At 36.4% G+C, this 19630-nt stretch overlaps 1 protein-coding gene across 10 annotated transcripts in view; it reads left to right on the top strand.

Annotated features, from left to right (window-relative positions):
* Positions 1–19630, top strand: part of EXD1 (exonuclease 3'-5' domain containing 1) — a 149525-nt gene that overhangs the window by 12396 nt on the left and 117499 nt on the right. For 8 of the 10 annotated variants that reach the window (XM_077127499.1, XM_077127496.1, XM_077127497.1 and 5 more), the window contains 3 exons: positions 5–62; positions 348–478; positions 12287–12345. In XM_077127499.1, the coding sequence (XP_076983614.1) occupies positions 5–62; positions 348–478; positions 12287–12345 (248 nt within the window). Of the gene's footprint in view, positions 1–4; positions 63–342; positions 479–12286; positions 12346–19630 lie in introns of all 10 variants that reach the window. The other 2 variants (XM_077127495.1, XM_077127498.1) reach the window with 2 other exon arrangements.

The raw sequence follows: 19630 nt of genomic DNA, 5'->3' as shown, positions 1-19630 counted from the left end.
ACAGTGGAACTACTAGATGAAGTGGAGCAAGGTGCAATGAAAGAAAAGGCATCTTCTGTTAGGTATGATGGTATAATTTTCTTATTTATGATGTTTCCCAAGTGTGCACTATAGGGTAGAAAGCCTTAACTCTAATCCACTTGCTGTTAAATTCCTAAAATGGCCCAACGAAGTAGAAATGAGTAGAATAGATGGATGTTTCTTCCATCTTTAAATAGTATCCTCAGGTCAATTAGAGCAGTGGACAAATGCCCACAGTCCCTACCATTGGATGTTTGGCAAAATCTGTGTGTAACATTAGTAACAAAGAACAAGTTCACCTGAATGTTGTTTTTTTGTAAGGATAGCCTGGAAACAGAAGGAACCAGGATGGATAAAATGAAAGACGATGATCTAAATGTACATAATAAGCCTGCTTCTCCAGCACTTGAGGCACCTACCATCTCTCCGCTGAATGACTTCAAGTATAACCCATCCGGTTAGTATGGCAACTCTATTGTGTTTCAGAACTCTTCAGAGTTGGTAAACCTTGAATCAAGATTCTATATGGAATGCTTAGCAGGGTCATTGCTTCTAGGCTCTGAATTAAGATAAACTATTATGATTCACTTGTTTATTCAGCATTTGAGTGCATACCATGTGCCAGGTATTGGGGATAAAGATGTGATCAACAAAGAGAAAAAATCCCTGTCCTTTTTGTACTCTTGTACAAGTGATAGATACTAGATAAGATAAATAAAATATACAGTATGCTGGTTTAAAATGTTAAGGAGAAAAAAAACGAAAGAGAAGAATCATGTAGGGAGGGTGGTTTTTCAATTTTAGGGTATCCAGGACAGACCTAACTGAAGTGGTGACATTTGAGTAAAAGCCTGAAGAGATGAGGGATTGAGCTGTATGGATATCTGAGGGAAGGGTGTTTTAGGCAAAAAAAAAAGGACAAATACAAAGGATCTGATACCAGAATCTTTTTATTTACCTGTCTATCTATGTATTTATTAAACATAACAACATACAAACACAAACATTCTTACCATATGATCATTCCATTCTTGATATATAATCAATAACTCACAATATCTCATAGTTGTATATTCACTATTATGATCATTTCTTAACATTTGCATCAATTCAGAAAAAAAATAAAAATAAAACAAAAAAATTCATACTTACCATACCCCTTTCCCCTCCCTTTCATTGATCACTAGCATTTCAATCTACTAAATTTATTTTAACATTTGTTCCTCCTATTATTTATTTATTTTTAATCCATATGTTTTACTCATCTGTCAATAAGGTAGATAAAAGGAGCATCAGACACAAGGTTTTCACAATCACGCAGTCACATTGCAAAAGCGCTATCATTATATAATCATCTTCAAGAAACATGGCTACTGGAACACAGATCTACATTTTCAGGCAGTTCCCCCCAACCTCTCCATTACACCTTAACTAAAAAGGTGGTATCTATAAAATGCATAAGAATAACCTCCAGGATAACCTCTCGACTGTTTGGAGTCTCTCAGCCACTGACACTTTGTCTCTTTTGGTCGAGAAGGTTTTCTCAATCCCTTGATGCTGAGTTCCAGCTCATTCTAGGATTTCTGTCCCATGTTCCAGGAAGGTCTACACCCCTGGGATTCATGTCCCACACAGAGAAGGGGAGGGCAGTGAGTTTGCTTGTCGTGTTGGCTGAGAGAAAGAGAGGCCACATCTGAGTAGCAAAGGTGGTTCTCTGAGGGTGACCGTTAGGCCTAATTTTAAGTAGGCTTAGCCTATCCTTTGTGGGGTTAAGTTTCATATGAACAAGCCCCAAGATTGAGGGCTCAGCCTATTGCTTTGGTTGCCCCCAATGCTTGTGAGGATATCAAGAATTCCTCACTTGGGAAAGTTGAATTTTCCCCCCTTCTCACCATTCCCCCAAGGGGACTTTGCAAATACTTTTTTATACACAGTTCAAATCAATCTGGGATTTGATACTAGAATCTTGAAGGACTAAGCAAGGAGATCAGTGTAACTGGAGCAGGGTGAGAAATAGTAGGAGAAAAGATCAGAGCAGTAAGTGGTAAGGCAGATTATGGACAACTTGTGTAGATCTATGAAGGGTTTGGGGCTTTGTGAGTGCATAGTGGTAAATCCTTGTGGTTTTAATTTGCATTTTTCTTAAGGGATGTTGAGTATCTTTTCATAGGCTTGTTTTTCATCTGCATATCTTTGATGAAATGTCCAAATCTTTTGCCCTTCCCCCCCTTTTTGGGCGGGATTGTTTGTTCTCTTATTCAGTTTTGGAAGTTCTTTATGTGTTCTGGATATACATCCTTTGGTAGATATATGCTCTGCAAATATTTTCTCCCATTCTGTGGCTTGTCTTTTCATTCTCTTAAAATACCTTTCAATAAGCAGACCTTTAAATTTTTGATGAAGTCTATTTTATCTACTTTTAAATTTTATGCTTTCTGCTTTTGATGTTAGATTTCAGAAATCTTTGCCTATCTCAATGTTACAAAGTTATTCTCCTATGTTTTCTTCTGGAAGTTTCATGGTTCTACATTTTACATTTATGTCCATGATCCATTTTTTTCATTTTTAACAACTTTATTCAATATAATTGATATATAATAAATTGTATCTTATATACAGTGTTGTATTTGATAAGCTTTGGCATATCATGAAATCACCATAATCCAGATATTGAACGTGTTACTCTCAGTTCTGCTGTAACTATAGATTTGTTTGCATTTTCTAAAATTATAAATAAATGGAATCATATGGTGTGTACTTTGTTTTTTTGGTCTTTTTTTTTCCCACTTAGCGTTTTTATTTTGAGATTCATCCATGCTGTTGTGTATATCAATAGCTCATTTTTTTAATTGCCAAGTGATATCTTACTGTACAACCATGCAATCATTTGCATATGCATTCACCTGGTGATGGACATTTTGTTTGTTTCTACTTTGGGGTTCCAAAATAAAGTTGCTATAACATTTGTGTCAAGTCTTTGTGTAGATATTATGCTTCTGTTGTTTTGGATAAATACTTAGGAGTGGAAGGGCAGGGTCAAACAATAACTAGATATTTAACCTTTTAAGAAACTGTTAAACTGTTTTTTAGGATGTCTGTACTACTTTACATGCCTACCAGATAGTGATGAGAATTCCCATTTGCTCCACAAGCTTGCCAGTAGTTGGCATGGACAGTCTTTAATTTTAACCATTTAATAATTATGTCACGGTACCTTGTAATTTTAATTTGCATTCTCCTAATTTTTTTGAGCATCTTTTTTTGAGCATCTTTTCATGTGCGTATTTGCCACATGATCCATTTTGAATTAATTTTTGAATATGTTGTGAAAAGTGGTAAAAGTTCCTATTTTTTTTTTTTAGCATATGGCTATCTAAAAGTTTTAGCACCATTTGTTAAAAAGACTATACTTTCTCCACTCAGTTGCCTTTCTACCTTTGTCAAAAATCAGTAGTATGTATATATGGGTAGGTTTATTTCAGAACTCTGTTCTATCCATTGATGATTATCTTTTTTTATACTAATGCCAGACTATTTTAATTATTGTTGCTTTATGATAAATCTTAGAATCAGGTAGTGTTAGCACTTCAACTTTGTTCTTTTCAAAGTTGTTTTGGCTATATTGGGTCTTTTGCATTTCCTTAGGAATTTTAGAATCATTGTCAATTTCTATGAAAAAAAAAAAAACAAGCGAAAAAGAAACGCTGAAATTTTTATTGGGGTTGCATTGATTCTACAGATCCATTTGGGAAATATTGACATCTTAACAATAGTAAGCATTTTGATCCATGTACCTGCTATAGCTCTCCATTTACTTAAATCTTTAATTAGTCTTGGCAGTGTTTTGTAGTTCTCAAGCGTATAAGTCTTGCATATCTCTTGTCCTACTTTTCCCTGCATATTTCATATTTTTATAATATTAAAAATAATATTTTTAAAAAGACGTCAATTTCACATTGGAGGGTTTTGAGAAAAGGAGTGACATGATCTGACTTCTGTTTTAACAAGATCAGCCCTTTGGATGCTGTATAGATACTGAAAGGATGGCAAAGGTAGGGACAGGGATACCAGGTAGGAGGCTATTGAAATAATTTAAAGCAAGTGGGTATGGTAGCTTAGACCCTGGTGGTGGCAGTAAGGTTGGTAAATAGTAGAATTCTGGATATATGTTGAGGGTGAAACCAACAGGATATTCTGACAGATTAGATGGGGGTATGGGAGAAAGACAGGAATCAAGGATGACATCAAGACTTTTAGTCTGAACTGCTGAAGTATGGAGTTGCCATTAAACTGAAATGGAAAAACTATGAGTAGAAAATGTTTTAGGGAGGTGATCAGGAGTTCAATTTTAGTCAAATTTAAGTTTGAATATAAGTCTGGAGATCAGAAGAGAGGTTTGAGGTAGAGATAAAAATCCAAAATTCAGCTTCTAGATAACATATGAATCCTCAAGACCGGATGAGAACAAGAGAATATGAATGGATAGAAAAGAGAGGTACAAGGACTGTCCTGTGGTACGTCAAAGTTTTAGAGGTTGGGAGATGAGGAGGAACTATATGTTATATTATACCTCTATTTTTTTAAAAAACTACATAATTTTAAAAACTGTTAACTGTCAGGACCCAGAGAATTCCAAAAGTGCAGTTTTTGGCCCATCTCCAGGCTTAATTTATTTTAAACTATTACTATTTTTTATTATGAATATGTTTTTAAAAAGTGCACGTCCTGGCCAAGATGGCAGCTTAGTAAGATACGCGCGTCTTAGTTCCTCCTCCAGAGCAACTACTAGGTGAACAGAAACAGTGCAAAACAGCTCCCGGGGCCACGGCAGGGAATGGACACACAACGTACCCCAGTCTGGACTGGCTAGACTGACTACGAGACTCTGCTGCGGTGAGATCCCCGAGCGGCTCGCGATTCCCCGAGCAGCGGCAGCTGGCGGCCGGAGTACCTCCCTCCCTCCTTCCCAGGCCGGCTGAGAGTCTCGGAGAGGCAAGTTTCCCAAGCCGCGGTGGCTGGCGCCCCTCTTTTGCAGGCGGCTTCCTGGACCGGCTATGAGTCTCAGATCAGAGGGCTACCCAAGCCACGGTGGCCGGCAACCGGCGCCCCTCCCCCGCGGGCGGCTTCCTGGTCCGGTGGCAAGTTCCCCAGGCCGTGGCGGCCGGCGACCAGCACCCCTCCAGGGAGAGGAGGGAATTTCCGACAGTGGCAGGGACTGGGTCCAACCAAACACCAATAGGGGCATTAATAACAGGAGCCACAGGGTCCCCTCAAGCCGCAGCGGCTGACGCCCCCACCACGCGCGGGCCCCCGGAACAACTGAGAGAATTGGATCGGAAATCCCCAGGCCGCAGAGAACGGTGACCGGGGGGATCCCTTCCAAACACGTGAGACAAACGTGTGCCACGAGCGCCACCTACTGGGAAGGATAAGAAAAACAGAACCCAGAGATTTCACAGAAAAATCTTATAATCTGTTGGGTCCGACACCCAGGGAAAAGTGACTAAATGCCCAGACACCAGCAGAAGATAACGGTCCACGCTCAGAAGATTGAGAATATGGCCCAGTCAAAGGAACAAACCAATAGTTCAAATGAGATACAGGAGCTGAGACAACTAATGCTGAATATACGAACAGAAATGGAAAACCTCTTCAAAAACGAAATCGATAAATTGAGGGAGGACATGAAGAAGACATGGGCTGAACAAAAAGAAGAAACAGAAAAACTGAAAAAACAAATCACAGAACTTATGGAAGTGAAGGACAAAGTAGAAAAGATGGAAAAAACAATGGATACCTACAATGATAGATTTAAAGAGACAGAAGATAGAATTAGTGATTTGGAGGATGGAACATCTGAATTCCAAAAAGAAACAGAAACTATCGGGAAAAGAATGGAAAAATTTGAACAGGGTATCAGGGAACTCAAGGACAATATGAAGCGCACAAATATACATGTTGTGGGTGTCCCAGAAGGAGAAGAGAAGGGAAAAGGAGGAGAAAAACTAATGGAAGAAATTTTCACTGAAAATTTCCCAACTTTTATGAAAGACCTAAAATTACAGATCCAAGAAGTGCAGCGCACCCCAAAGAGAATAGACCCAAATAGGCGTTCTCCAAGACACTTACTAGTTAGAATGTCAGAGGTCAAAGAGAAAGAGAGGATCTAAAAAGCAGCAAGAGAAAAACAATCCATCACATACAAGGGAAACCCAATAAGACTATGTGTAGATTTCTCAGCAGAAACCATGGAAGCTAGAAGACAGTGGGATGATATATTTAAATTACTAAAAGAGAAAAACTGCCAACCAAGACTCCTATATCCAGCAAAATTGTCCTTCAAAAATGAGGGAGAAATTAAAACATTCTCAGACAAAAAGTCACTGAGAGAATTTGTGACCAAGAGACCAGCTCTGCAAGAAATACTAAAGGGAGCACTAGAGTCAGAATCAAAAAGACAGAAGAGAGAGGTATGGAGAAGAGTGTAGAAAGAAGGAAAATCAGATATGATATATATAATACAAAAGGCAAAATGGTAGAGGAAAATATCCAAACAGTAATAACACTAAATGTTAATGAACTGAATTCCCCAATCAAAAGACATAGATTGGCAGAATGGATTAAAAAACAGGATCCTTCTATATGCTGTCTACAGGAAACACATCTTAGACCCAAAGATAAACATAGGTTGAAAGTGAAAGGTTGGGAAAAGATATTTCATGCAAATAACAACCAGAAAAGAGCAGGAGTAGCTATACTAATATCCAACAAATTAGATTTCAAATGTAAAACAGTTAAAAGAGACAAAGAAGGACACTATATACTAATAAAAGGAACAATTAAACAAGAAGACATAACAAAAATAAATATTTATGCACGGAACCAGAATGCCCCAAAATACGTGAGGAATACACTGCAAACACTGAAAAAGGAAATAGACTCATATACCATAATAGTTGGAGACTTCAATTCCCCACTCTCATCAATGGACAGAACATCTAGACAGAGGATCAATAAAGAAACAGAGAATCTGAATATTACTATAAATGAGCTGGACTTAACAGACATTTATAGGACATTACATCCCACAACAGCAGGATACACCTTTTTCTCAAGTGCTCATGGATCATTCTCAAAGATAGACCATATGCTGGGTCACAAAGCAAGTCTTAACAAATTTAAAAAGATTGAAATCATACACAACACTTTCTGGAATCATAAAGGAATGAAGTTGGAAATCAATAATGGGCCGAGTGCCAGAAAATTCACAAATAGATGGAGGCTCAACAACACACTCTTAAACAACGAGTGGGTCAAAGAAGAAATTGCAAGAGAAATTAGCAAATACCTTGAGGCGAATGAAAATGAAAACACAACATATCAAAACTTATGGGACGCAGCAAAGGCAGTGCTAAGAGGGAAATTTATTGCCCTAAATGCCTATATCAGAAAAGAAGAAAAGGCAAAAATGCAGGAATTAACTGTCCACTTGGAAGAACTGGAGAAAAAACAGCAAATAACCCCAAAGCAAGCAAAAGGAAAGAAATAACAAAGATTAGCGGAGAAATAAATGAAATTGAAAACATGAAAACAATAGAGAAAATCGATAAGACCAGAAGTTGGTTCTATGAGAAAATCAATAAGATTGATGGGCCCTTAGCAAGATTAACAAAAAGAAGAAGAGAGAGGATGCAAATAAATAAGATCAGAAATGGAAGAGGAGACATAACTACTGACCTCACAGAAATAAAGGAGGTAATAAGAGGATACTATGAACAACTTTACGCTAATAAATACAACAATTTAGAGGAAATGGACGAGTTCCTGGAAAGACATGAACAACCAACTTTGACTCAAGAAGAAATAGATGACCTCAACAAACCAATCACAAGTAAAGAAATTGAATTAGTCATTCAAAAGCTTCCTAAAAAGAAAAGTCCAGGACCAGACGGCTTCACATCTGAATTCTATCAAACATTCCAGAAAGAATTAGTACCAACTCTCCTCAAACTCTTCAAAAAAATCGAAGTGGAAGGAAAACTACCTAATTCATTCTATGAAGCCAACATCACCCTCATACCAAAACCAGGCAAAGATATTACAAAAAAAGAAAACTACAGGCCAATCTCTCTAATGAATATAAATGCAAAAATCCTCAATAAAATTCTAGCAAATCGTATCCAACAACACATTAAAAGAATTATACATCATGACCAAGTAGGATTCATCCCAGGTATGCAAGGATGGTTCAACATAAGAAAATCAATTAATGTAATACACCATATCAACAAATCAAAGCAGAAAAATCACATGATCATCTCATTTGATGCAGAGTAGGCATTTGACAATATTCAACACCCTTTCCTGTTGAAAACACTTCAAAAGATAGGAATACAAGGGAACTTCCTTAAAATGATAGAGGGAATATATGAAAAACCCACAGCTAATATCATCCTCAATGGGGAAAAATTGAAAACTTTCCCCCTAAGATCAGGAACAAGACAAGGATGTCCACTATCACCACTATTATTCAACATTGTGTTGGAGGTTCTAGCCAGAGCAATTAGACAAGAAAAAGAAATACAAGGCATCAAAATTGGAAAGGAAGAAGTAAAACTATCACTGTTTGCAGACGATATGATACTATACGTTGAAAACCCAGAAAAATCCACAACAAAACTACTAGAGCTAATAAATGAGTACAGCAAAGTAGCAGGTTACAAGATCAACATTCAAAAATCTGTAGCATTTCTATACACTAGTAATGAACAAGCTGAGGGGGAAATCAAGAAACGAATCCCATTTACAATTGCAACTAAAAGAATGAAATACCTAGGAATAAATTTAACTAAAGAGACAAAAAACATATATAAAGAAAACTACAAAAAACTGTTAAAAGAAATCACAGAAGACCTAAATAGATGGAAGGGCATACCGTGTTCATGGATTGGAAGACTAAATATAGTTAAGATGTCAATCCTACCTAAATTGATTTACAGATTCAATGCAATACCAATCAAAATCCCAACAACTTATTTTTCAGAAATAGAAAAACCAATAAGCAAATTTATCTGGAAGGGCAGGGTGCCCCGAATTGCTAAAAACATCTTGAGGGAAAAAAACGAAGCTGGAGGTCTTGCGCTGCCTGACTTTAAGGCATATTATGAAGCCACAGTGGTCAAAACAGCATGGTATTGGCATAAAGATAGATATATCGACCAATGGAATCGAATAGAGTGCTCAGATATAGACCCTCTCATCTATGGACATTTGATCTTTGATAAGGCAGTCAAGCCAACTCACCTGGGACAGAACAGTCTCTTCAATAAATGGTGCCTAGAGAACTGGATATCCATATGCAAAAGAATGAAAGAGGACCCGTATCTCACACCCTATACAAAAGTTAACTCAAAGTGGATCAAAGATCTAAACATTAGGTCTAAGACCATAAAACAGTTAGAGGAAAATGTAAGGAGATATCTTATGAATCTTACAATTGGAGGCGGTTTTATGGACCTTAAACCTAAAGCAAGAGCACTGAAGAAGGAAATAAATAAATGGGAACTCCTCAAAATTAAACACTTTTGTGCATCAAAGAACTTCATCAAGAAAGTAGAAAGACAGCCTTCACAATGGGAGACAATAATTGGAAATGACATATCAGATAAAGGTCTAGTATCCAGAATTTATAAAGAGATTGTTCAACTCAACAACAGAAAGACAGCCAACCCAATTACAAAATGGGAAAAAGACTTGAACAGACACCTCTCAGAAGAGGAAATACAAATGGCCAAAAGGCACATGAAGAGATGCTCAATGTCCCTGGCCGTTAGAGAAATGCAAATCAAAACCACAATGAGATATCATCTCACACTCACCAGAATGGCCATTATCAACAAGACAGAAAATGACAAGTGCTGGAGAGGATGCGGTGAAAGAGGCACACTTATCCACTGTTGGTGGGAATGTCAAATGGTGCAACCACTGTGGAAGGCAGTTTGGCGGTTCCTCAAAAAGCTGAATATAGAATTGCCATACGACCCAGCAATACCATTGCTGGGAATCTACTCAAAGGAATTAAGGGCAAAAACTCAAACGGACATTTGCACACCAATGTTTATAGCAGCGTTATTTACAATTGCAAAGAGATGGAAACAGCCAAAATGTCCATCAACAGACGAGTGGCTAAACAAACTGTGGTATATACATATAATGGAATATTATGCAACTTTAAGACAGGATAAACTTATGAAGCATGTAATAACATGGATGGACCTAGAGAACATTATGCTGTGTGAGTCTAGCCAAAACTAAAAGACAAATACTGTATGGTCCCAGTGATGTGAATCGACATTCGAGAATAAACTTGGAATATATCATTGGTAACAGAGTCCAGCAGGAGTTAGAAACAGGGTAAGATAATGGGTAATTGGAGCTGAAGGGATACAGACTGTGCAACAGGACTAGATACAAAAACTCAAAAATGGACAGCACAATAATATCTAATTGTAAAGTAATCATGTTAAAACACTGAATGAAGCTGCATCTGAGCTATAGGTTTTTTTGTTTGTTTGTTTGTTTTTTTACTATTATTACTTTTATTTTTTTCTCTATATTAACATTCTATATCTTTTTCTGTTGCGTTGCTAGTTCTTCTAAACCGATGCAAATGTACTAAGAAACGATGATCATGCATCTATGTGATGATGTTAAGAATTACTGATTGCATATGTAGAATGGTATGATTTCTAAATGTTGGGTTAATTTCTTTTTTTCCGTTAATTAATAAAAAAAAAAGAAAAAAAAAGTTAAGCAATAAAAGAAGGTTTAAAAAAAAAGTACACGTCCTTGCGTGATTGTGAAAACCTTGTGTCTGATGCTCCTTTTATCTACCTTATTGACAGATGAGTAAAACATATGGATTAAAAATAAATAATAGGAGGAACAAATGTTAAAATTTAGTAGATTGAAATGGTAGTGATCAATGAAAGGGAGAGGTAAGGGGTATGGTATATATGAATTTTTTTCTGTTTTCTTTTTATTTCTTTTTCTGAATTGATGCAAATGTTATAATAAATGATCATGATGATGAAGGATACAGTTATGTGATATATTGTGAGTTACTGATTGTATATGTAGAATGGAATGATCATATGATAAGAATGTTTGTGTTTGTATGTTCGTATGTTTAATAAATAAATGAAGAAAAAAATTAAATGTCTTGAAAAAAAATCAAACGAGGAGAAAAAAAAGTGCATGTCTTGTCAATGCCTTCATGACCAAAAGGGCAAAAAGAAATATAACAAAATAAGGTATCAGTAGCTAAGAGACTTCAAATAGAATCAAGAGGCTATTTTGGAGACTCTTCTACACCAGTTTCAGCTGGATATTGCTAATTGTCATGGTTTGTCAAACCCCAGCCAACATTATTCATGTTAACCCTAAAGAACACCAGGGCTCTATCTGAGATTTTACTAAAGTTTACTTGCCTGAAACCTAAAATGTAGGCCGAGTAAGTACTGAAACCCAGAGGGGCCAGCCTCTCCAAGAACATTGACTAGTTCCATCCCCTTATCCTTTTAATTGTCAACACCCCTTTTCAACATGAAAAAGTTAGAATGGGCATAGCCCTAATACCCCTAAAGATTGGGAGAAACATCCCAGTCTTTAGGGGTATTAGGAGGAGGAATTACAACAGAAAGCGTAAGATTAAACAAATGAATGTGATTGCTGAAATCATTATATTGATATTCTGTAAGCCTCCAGTGTCTTGGAGGAGCTAGAAGGAAAAACCTGAAATTGTACAATTATAACCCATGTCAAACCTTAAAACCTGTTCTATAACTACTTGTTAAAGTGTACTTTGAAATTTATTTCTTTTTTAAAATATGTTATATTTCACAATAATATTTCACAATAATATATTTCACAAAAAAAGTTAAAATTTTAACTAAAAAAAGAAGTACAAATCTTGAAATATCTAGGGCATAAACCTGTGAGGGGGGAAACATTACTGGATTATCATAGAAAAGGACTGAATAGCTTATGTTATAACATGATCATTGATGGGGCTTTTGTTTATTCTCAGTTAGCAAAGAGGATATTGAGTTCATTGTATGATGTACTGACGCACGTGAAAATCAGATAGTATTAGACATTTGAGTTGCAATAGTGTAGGTGTTTATGAGTGTGGCCAAAATTAGCAGGAAGGCTACTCTATTGCCAAGAAAGATAAGTATATCTAATGCCATTCTTCTCCCTACAGAAGAAGAGGAAGTGACATATACAGTCATCGATCAGTTCCAGCAGAAGTTTGGTGCTGCAGTAAGTATTTATTTCCCTTAGTCATTCCCAGTGTTATCTTTATGTCAGTATCATGCCTGTGTCTTAAAATTTTCTCTCTTATTTTAAGATTTTTGAACTAATATTAACTAATTGAACTAATATTTGAGTGCCTGCTATGTATCAGGCACTGTTGCTCAGAGGGAAAACACTCACCAAGACAAAGTTCCTACCCTCGAGTTCATATTCTAATGCCAGACAATAAACAAATAATTGTATGTAGGCTGAGGAAAGGAGCTATGAAAAAATTAAGCATGAAAGGTGAATAGAGAGATGGTGAGTCACCTCTGAGGAGATGACTTTGGACCAGAGATCTGTACGTGGCAGAGATGAAGAAATTAAGGAAGGTTGGAATAAGCAAGTTGCAAAGGTCCTATGGTGCACTTGACTAGGGTGGAGAAACAGTAAGGAAATCTATGTGGCAGAACCACATTGAAGAAGAGACCCAGGAGATGAAAGGAAGCAGGAAGTAGATGTAGGCTTTCTAGACATTGTAAGGATTTTGAAATTGACTTGATTGAAATGGAAAAGCTATTGGTAATTTTTCAGCTGAATCAGAAAGTATTTGACTTGCATTTTAAAAGCACAACTCTGGATACTTTAAGCAATTCTTCTATTACTTTAGAAGTGGCAGTGACTATTATTCTGCCTAGGAAAGGGTTCATTATGGATTTCATGAGAATTATTGAACTTCCTGTTTGGATGCAAGCTTATACTTGTGTGTACATAGATACTTTATTCTAGAGAGAGGGGGCCTTAACTTTCATTCGAAAGATTCTTCTTTTTCCCTCTCTCTCTTTTTTATTAGATTATTTTTTAATGCTATTTTACTGAGATATATTCACATACCATACAGCCCATCCAGAGTATGATGATACTGGCTCACATAGTTATGCATACATCCCCAATATTAATTTTAGAACATTTTCATTTTCCCAGAAAAAAAATAAAAATTACAAAAACCAAATTCTCCCATATCCCTTGCCCCTTTATTTTTGAGCCATAGTATTGGTGTGTTACATTTGTTACTGTTGATGAAAGAGTACTAAAATATTACTGTTAATTAGAGTCCATAGTTTCCAATAGGTACATTTTTCCCTAAATAACCCTCTATTAATACCTCCTTGCCATAGTTTTGTACATTTGTTCTGATTCATGAAAAAATTTTTTATATTTGTGCAATTAATCACAGGCATCGTCTACCACAAAATTCACTGTGTTCTACATTCCCGTGTTTTAACCTCCAACTTTTCTTTCTGGTGACATATATGACTCTAAACTTCCCCTTTCCACCACATTTACACATCATTCAGCACTGTTAATTATTCTCACAATAACATGCTATCATCACCTCTGTCCATTTCCTCATTACATATTCTGCACATTTTGATCAACTGCTCCCCATTCTTTTTTTCTTGAATTATTTTATTTTATATTTTTAAATACCAAAAAAAACACCAAACACAAACATTCCTATTTTGATCATTCCGTTCTACATATATAATCAGTAATTTACAATATCACACTGTATAGTTGCATATGCATCATCATGATCATTTCTTGGAACATTTGCATCTATTCAGAAAAAGAAATAAAACGAAAACAGAAAAAATATTTATACATACCATACCCCTTACCCCTCCCTTTCATTGATCACTAGCATTTCAAACTAAATTTATTTTAACATTTGTTCCCCCTATTATTTATTTTTATTCCATATATTCCACTCGTCTGTTGACAAAGTAGATAAAAGGAGCATCAGGCACAAGGTTCTCACAATCACACAGTCACATTGTGAAAGCTATATCATTATACAATCATCTTCAAGAAACATGGCTACTGGAACACAGCTCTACATTTTCAGGCAGTTCCCTCCAGCCTCTCCATTACATCTTGAATAACAAAGTAATATCTACTTAATGCATAAAAATAACCTCCAGAATAACCTCTCAACTCTGTTTGGAATCTCTCAGCCATTGACACTTTGTCTCATTTCCCTCTTCCCCCTTTTGGTCAAGAAGGTTTTCTCAATCCCTTGATGCTGAGTCTCAGCTCATTCTAGGATTTCTGTCCCATGTTGCCAGGAATGTCCACACCCCTGGGAGTCATGTACCACACAGACAGGGGGAGGGTGGTGAGTTTGCTTGTTGTGTTGGCCGGAGAGAGAGGCCACATCTGAGCAACAAAAGAGGTTCTCTTGGAGGTGACTCTTAGGCCTAATTTTATGTGGGCTTGACCTACCTTTGTGGGATTAAGTTTCATATGAACTGTTCCCCATTCTTTAGCCTCATTCTTATATCCTGGTAACCTATATTCTACATTTTATGTCTATAAGTTTACATAGTAGTTCATATTCGTGAGCTCATGCAATAGTTGTCCTTTTGTGTCTGACTTATTTCACTTAAAATAATGCCCTCAAGGTTCATCCATGTTTTTATATGCTTCAGAACTTCATTTTTCCTTGCTGCTGAATAATATTCCATTGTAGGTATATTTCATATTTTGTTTATCCTTTCATCTAACAATGGACACTTGGGTTTTTTCCTCTTTTGGCAATTGTGAATAATTCCCCTATGAACATGATGTGCAAGTGTCTGTTCATGTCCCTGCTTTCAGATTTTCTGGGTATATCTGGAATAGCAGGATTTCCTGGTCATAAGGCAACTCTATACTTAGCTTCCTGAGGAACTGCCAAACTGTCTTCCATAGTGGCTATACCATTTTACATTCCCACCAGTGATGAACAAATGTTCCTATTTCTCCACATCCTCTCCATCACTAATAGTTTCCTGTTTGTTTAACAGCAGCCATTCTGTTAGATGTGAGATGATATCTCATTATGGTTTTGATTTGCATTTGTCTCATAGCTCATGAAGCGGAGCATCTTTTCATGTGTTTTTTAGCCATCTGTATTTCCTCTTTAGAAAAATGTCTATTCAAGTCTTTTGCCTCTTTTAAAATTGGGTGGTTCATCTTTTTATCATTGAGTTTTAGGATTTCTTTGATCTCCTGGATATCAAACCCTTATTAGATGTGGTTTCCAACTATTTTCTCCCATTGAGTCAGCTGCCTTTTCACCTTTTTGACAAAGTCCTTTGAAGCACTGAAGTATTTGATTTTGAGGAAGTCCCATTTATCTATTTTTTCTTTCATTGCTTGTACTTTGGATGTAAAGTCTAAGAAACTACCACCTATCACTAAATTTTAAAGATGTTTCCCTATCTTTTCTTCTAGTTTTATGGTACTGGTCTTATATTTAGGCCTTTGATCCATTTCGAGTTAATTTTTGTTTAGAGTATGAGATAGGGGTACTCTTTCATTCTTTTGATGATGGATAGCCAGTTCTTCAAATACCATTTATGGAAGAGACTGTTCAGTCCTGGTTGAGTAGCTTCAGAGTCTTATCAAAAATTAATTGACCTGGCGGGCCGCGGTGGCTCAGCGGGCAAGAGTGCTTGCCTGCCGTGCCGGAGGACCCCGGTTCGATTCCCGGCCCCAGCCCATGTAAAAAACAAACAAACAAACAAAATATAATAAAACAAGAAAATGTTTAAAAATGTTTCCCTTTCTTCCTCCCTTCCTTCCTTCCATCCTTCCTTCCTTCTCTGTCTTTCCTTCCTTTCCTCCCTCTCTAAAAAAAAAAAAAAAAAAAAAAAATTAATTGACCATATGTTCCACGAAACCTTGGGTAATTATGTGACACCTAAGACTCAGAGTTAGAACTCTGAAGCTATGAGAGTAACATTACTCCAATCAGCAACTGTTAAAAAAAAAGTTGAAAAAATGATCAGACTTCTTCTAGAGATATGCATAAAGCTGAGCTGGATAGGACAAAGGTAAATCAGAATACAGGGCAAAGGATGATATGATCCATATTTTAAAACTTCAACTTCTGTGTGAGACCAAAGGAAGAGATGTTTATTTGGTGCAAAATTATATTTTGGGTACTGCATTATCTAATTTAACGTGTATGGTCAGTTTATTTGAACATCATCATTATGTGGAACCTTGAATAAAGCAGGAGATCTTGTTGGTATGTACAGATTAGTATACTGCCCTGATACATCCCAAAGTAATTTGGGCAGAGAATAAAAAAATATTTGCAAAGTCCCCTGTGGGACTGGGGAGAAAGAAGGAAATATTAAATCTCCCCATCTGGGGAATTCCTTATATTCTCACAAGCAGGGGAGACTACCAATTCAATAGGCTGAGCCCTCAATCTCGATGTTTGGCCCTATGAAACTGCAAAGGAGAAGCTAAACCTATTTATAATTATGCCTAAGAGTCACCCCCAGAGAATTTCTTTGTTGTTTAGGTATGGCCTCTCTCTCTAAGCCAACTCTGCAGATGAACTCACTGCCCTCCCCCACTACGTGTGCATGACTCCCAGAGGTGTAAATCTCCCTGGCGACATGGGACAGAACTCCAGGGGAAGAGCTGGGACCAGCATCATGAGATTGAGAAAGCCTTCTTGAACAAAAGGGGGAAGAGAGAAATGAGACAAAATATAATTTCAGTGGCCGAGAGATTTCAGTGAGAGTTGAAAGGTTGTCTTGAAGGTTATTCTATTCTTATGCATTACACAGATATCTCTTCTTAGTTTATGGTGTATTGGAGTGGCTAGAGGGAAGTACCTGAAACTATTGAACTGTATTCCAGTAGCCTTGATTCTTGAAGATGATTGTATAACTATATAGATTTTACAATATGACTGTATGATTGTGAAATCCGTGTCGTATGCTCCCTTTTATCCAGGCTATGGACAGATGAGTATAAAAGGACAATAAATAAATAAATACTATGTGAAGGATATCAGGAAAAACATCGGGTAGATTGAAATACTAGTGGGCAATGAGAGGGAGGGGTAAAGGGTATGGAATGTATGAGTTTTTCTTTTTTCTTTTTCTGGAGTGATACAAATGTTCTAAAAATGATCAGGGTAATGAATCCACAACTATGTGATGAAATTATGAGCCACTGATTATATACTTTGGATAGAATGAATGTGTTTGAAGATATCTCAATAAAAATATATGTTTTTTAGTGATTAAAATGGAGAAAAAAATAGACCATAGACCTGAAGGTCTATCTCTGAACTCTCAATTCGGTTCCATTGATCAGTATGTCTTTCTTTATGTCAGTACCATGTTTTGACCACTGTGGCTTTATAACATGCTTTAACATCAAGAAACGTGATACCTCCCACTTCATTCTTCTTTTTCAAGATATTTTTTGCTATTCAAGACCCCTTACCCTTCTAAATAAAATTGATAATTGGCTTTTCCATTTCTGCAAAGTAGCCAATTGAAATTTTGATTGGTTTTGCATTGACTCTGTACATCAATTTGGATTGAATTGACATCTTAATGACATTTAGCCTTCCAATCTGGAAGACAGAATGTCTTTCCATTTATTTATGTCTTCTTCGATTTTTTTTTAGCAATGTTATATATGTAAGTTGTTTACATCCTTGGTTAAGTTTATTCCTAGATATTAGATTCTTTTAATTGCTATTGTAAATGGATTTTTTTCTTGATTACCTCCTGGGATAGCTCATTACTAAAGAAAACCATTGATTTTTGCATGTTCTTGTAAGCTGCCACTTTGCTGAACTTGTTTGTTAGCTTAAGTGGCTTTATTGTTGTTTTCAGGATTGCAAAATATAGGATCATGTCTTCTCCAAATAATGGCAGTTTTACTCCTTCCTTTCCAGTTTGGATGCCTTTTATTTCTTTTTTTTTTTTGCCTGATTGCTCTAGCTGGAACTTCCAGCACAGTGTTGAATAGCAATGGTGGCAGTGGGCATCCTTGTCTTGTTCCCAGTCTTAGAAGGAAAGCTTTCAGTCTCTCACCTTTGAGTATGATGTTACTTGTGGGTTTTCACCTATGCCCTTTATCATGTTGAAGAAGTTTGCTTTGATTCTTACCTTTTGTAATGTTTTTATCATGAAAGTATGCTGAGTTTTGTCAAATGCCTTTTCTGCATCAATCAAAATGATCATGTGTTTCTTCCCTTTTGATTTGTTGATGTAATGTATTACATTATTTGGTTTTCTTGTGTTGAACCATACTTGCATACCTGATATGAAACCCACTTGTTCATGGTGTATAATTATTTTAATCTGTTGAATTCGATTTGCAAGTATTTTCTTGAGAATTTTTTCATCTATATTCAGTAGGGAGATTGGTCTGAAGTTTTCTTTTCTTTTAGTATTTTTTTTTTAATTTTTTATTTGTTTTTATTTGTACATGGGCAGGCACCGGGAATCGAACCCGGGTCCTCTGGCATGGCAGGCAAGCATGCTTGCCTGCTGAGCCACCGTGGCTCGCCCTCTTTTATTATTTTTATCTGGCTTTGGTAGTAGGGTGTTGTTGGCTTCACAGGATGACCTAGGTAGTGTTCCCTCTTTTTCAATTTTTTTGGAAGGATTTGAATAAGAATGGTATTAGTTCTTCTTGGAATGCATGGTAAAATTCACCTGTGAACCCATCTGGTCCTTGGCTTTTTTTTGTTGGTGTTAAGTTTTTGATGAGATTCAAATCTCTTTACCTGTGTTTGGTTTGTTGAGGTTTTCTATTTCTTCTCAAGTCAGTGTTGTTTGTTCATGTTTTTCTAGGAAGTTGTCCATTTCATCTAAATTGTCTAGTTTGTTGGCAGATAATTGTTCATAGTAACCTCTTATGACCTTTCTTATTTCTTTGGGGCCCATGGTAATGCCCTCCCCCACCTCATTTCTGATTTTATTTATTTGCAGCTTCTCTGTTTTTGTCTTTGTTAGTCTCACTAAGGGTTTGTCGATTTTGTTGATCTTCTCAAAAAACCAACTTTTGGTTTTATTGATTTTCTCTACAGTTTTTTATTCTCCAGTTCATTAATTTCTGCTCTAATATTTGTTATTTTTTCCTTCTGCTTGCTTTAGGATTAGTTTTCCATTATTTCTCCACTTTCTTCAGTTGTTCAACTGGGCTGTTGGTTTTATCTCCTTCTTCCTTTTTAATGTAGGTGTTTAGGGCTATAAATTTCCCTCTCAGCACTGCCTTCACAGCATCCCATAAGTTTTGATGCATTGTGTTCTTGTCTCAAGATATTTACTGATTTCTCTTGCATTTTTTTCCTTTCACTCACTGATTGTTTGAGAGTGTGCTGTTTCACCTCCATATTTTTGTGTATTTTCCAGTTCTCCATTTATTATTGTTTCTCGCTTTATTTCATTATGATCAGAGAAAATACTTTATATAATTTCAATCTTTAAAATGTACTAAGTTC

This window comes from Tamandua tetradactyla, chromosome 14 (genome assembly GCF_023851605.1).
Source record: "Tamandua tetradactyla isolate mTamTet1 chromosome 14, mTamTet1.pri, whole genome shotgun sequence".
Taxonomy (NCBI): domain Eukaryota; kingdom Metazoa; phylum Chordata; class Mammalia; order Pilosa; family Myrmecophagidae; genus Tamandua; species Tamandua tetradactyla.
This window is presented reverse-complemented; position numbering and strand designations above follow the sequence as displayed.